Genomic DNA, 2,792 nt, shown 5'->3' with positions numbered 1-2,792 from the left:
CACGGGGTGTTGCTACAACACAAGTTACCATGGTGACAGACGTCTGGCCCAGGCCATTGACCCTATTTGTTTGGACAAGAATAATAATAAGAAGAGGAAGAAGAATATGTTTTCCTTCTGTAATGCTAAACAAAAGTATTGGCATTGGCATTGGATTAGGAGTCAAAATTGATATTGAGCTAACCGACTGTACAGTGAGAGTTTTGAGTTTTTATGTGTAAGGCCACACCAAGTAAATTTTATGGATGACGTCCGCGCGCGCATTGATTTTGGCCTGGTCCTAGAAAAAAAACAAGAAATTCTGCTTCCTGTACCTATTACCAAAGAGTCACGACAGTGCCACAAATAGGTTTGTACGGACCAAAGCTTATGAAGCATCAAGCAAGGAAATCATTACTTCCTTTAGGAATTCAGTTTGGTACATGCTGCCACATTTGAAGAAACTTGCTAACCGCTCCATCTATCTCCCCAAAGCACAAGACGACAACTGCTGTTCCACCTGATTTATTGCTGTTTTGATGATGAGTAAAAGACTTCTTGCTTGTTACACTGTGTCACCTCATTCAATTTGTGTCCTAACATTTGTCGTCTCTTAGTATATTTCTAATCTAGGCATCTTGTTTTTTAGGGCCCTTCTTGTTTTTTTTTCGCCCTCTCGCATTAGATTTAGGGTCTAGATCTCCAAAGGACGTCATCCATAAAATTTACTTGGTGTGGCCTAAACTTCCACATTGTGTAACTACATACAATTTATATGATAGTCCAAAGCACAATTTGCCTGCGTTGTCGTGTGTTCACGAGTGATATACAGAACAAAAATAGTGATAACAGTTCACGTTGTGTTCATCTATGTTGACATTCCGGGATTAAAAAGATTGTTTGGACAATTACATGTATTCTTTTTTCTTACACTGTCACTGAGGCATATAATATATATTTTGTAGTTACTAGAACATGTATTTGGGTACTTTTAAGTACACTTACAACTTACAAGTGTCTAGCCCCACAGCATAAAAGAGATGAAAAATATCATATCATATAAAGTGGTTGCTCAAATCTGACAAATACACAAGAAAGGAAGTTATCTAGGATAGTCTATTATGGTGCCCTATATAAGGTTTAATACATGTAATTCAGCCTCGGAAAATTTCTCAGACAATCAATATGTTACTTAAGGTGATTAATTAATGTGTCGACAGACATAGTGGCCCACATAGTGGGTAGGAAAAAAAACTAGCCGTCCTCGGTGGGACTCGAACCCACAACCTCCGAATACCATTCACGACCATTGCCGTGCTCGCTAGAAGTCCGGTGCGCTAGTCCATTGCGCCACGAGGACTCGCCGTGCCAAGCGCAGTGCCACCAACAGGATTTAAACTATGATCCAAGGATACCTGACAAGGCGTTGGCAATATTTCTTGGTTTCTACTTCAAAGAGCCTGTATTTGCGTCATTATTGCTCAAAAGTACTTTATTGATAATCCCCTCGCACAGAGACCGCCATTTTGCCTACTCATTACACAATCGCCATTGTTGTTATCTTGCAATATGATTCAAACTCGCCAGGTGACGCACTCTCATCCGTCGACAAGGAAGCAGAAGTACACAGAAAACCTGTCCATTCGGTCACGTTGTTAGACAACCACCTCTTGTCAACGGCCGCATCCGAATATATCTGCCCAATCAAGGACGTTGTAATGAAAGCTTCTTGGTCCAATCAAGGTTTAGAATAGATGTAGTTATAACCCTCTATCAAACAACCACCTCTCCTACCCGACCAGCAACAACCTGTCTACTGATTTAGACCAACCAAACCACCTTGCTCTGGTAGTTTATGTTAGGTTTTTGTTCCAGGTCATGGTAAGGAGTGAAACATAATGCCATGATGAGATATATCATTGTGAAAAATAACACAGCACTCCCTGTAATTTTATTGTGACATCTTTATTGTAACAATGTGAATGAAATACTGCTTGTGGCTTCACAACAGGTGCATGGGGGATCTTATATCAACAATGGCATCCACTAAGTGTTTTGATTTGTTCAGGTACAGGTACACCACATACATGTGTAATGGCCATGATGTTTTGTTGTATTATTTGGCACTCAAAATGTATCATCAACTACCATAAAAGAAGAAACGTCTGAGGAAAATAGCCTTATCATCATCTAATGCATGTGTATCCAGAACATCCAGGGTTGTTATGGTTTTCTTTGTTATCCTCTAAACCCCTCTTTCTTTGCCAATTTGCATGGACCCTTTCAGGCAACTGTAGAAAGCTTAGGGGTAATGTTATATATATAGCCTAACACAACCACAATACCAAAACAATACTATCAAGTGACACAGATATTTCAAAATACTAGTAACTCAGTGGTTGCTTTGACAGGTTGATTGATGATATTACTGTAAATTCATTATTTTTTTTTTTGTGGGGGCTTTTGTAGTAGGAGGGGAAATGGGGTTTTTCTTATGTTTAAATTTTATCAAAAGAACACCATCTATTTTGGGAAAATTGTCAATAGCAAACTGTTATTATGTAGGTAATATTCAAAATACATTTTGGATTACAGGAAATGTCTTGCCGTGAGTCCTGTTCACTGCCTGGCTCCTTTACTAGTAGTCTTCTGTGCTGGTTTCTGGTCGGTATTTTTGATGGGGGGAAGCACACTGTACGTCCCAAATGCAGAAGAACTGCCGCTGCTGTGGCTGGTGGCACTGCTACCCCTGCTACTGTAGTCAGAATCCCCGTCACCTTCACCTGTACTTCTCCCCCCCTCCCCACCCGCCT

The 2,792-nt window shown here is 40.2% G+C and overlaps 1 protein-coding gene and 1 non-coding gene across 2 annotated transcripts in view; both read right to left on the bottom strand.

Moving 5' to 3' along the window:
• Window positions 1–1,238: 1,238 nt before the first annotated feature.
• Window positions 1,239–1,339, bottom strand: Trnar-ucu. Its single transcript has 2 exons — window positions 1,302–1,339; window positions 1,239–1,274 (listed from the first exon to the last, which is right to left on the bottom strand). It is a non-coding gene; the product is annotated as a tRNA-Arg (tRNA).
• A 589-nt stretch (window positions 1,340–1,928) lies between these two features.
• Window positions 1,929–2,792, bottom strand: part of LOC109469803 — a 2,053-nt gene continuing 1,189 nt past the window's right edge. Inside the window, exon 3 of the mRNA XM_019768474.1 lies at window positions 1,929–2,762. Coding sequence (XP_019624033.1) covers window positions 2,599–2,762 — 164 coding nt within the window. The 3' untranslated portion in view covers window positions 1,929–2,598. The remainder of the gene's footprint in view (window positions 2,763–2,792) is intronic.

This window comes from Branchiostoma belcheri, unplaced genomic scaffold (assembly GCF_001625305.1).
Source record: "Branchiostoma belcheri isolate BF01 breed outbred unplaced genomic scaffold, Haploidv18h27 scaffold21, whole genome shotgun sequence".
Taxonomy (NCBI): Eukaryota; Metazoa; Chordata; class Leptocardii; order Amphioxiformes; family Branchiostomatidae; genus Branchiostoma; species Branchiostoma belcheri.
Note: the sequence above shows the minus strand (reverse complement) of the source record. Positions and strands in the feature narration are given on the sequence as shown.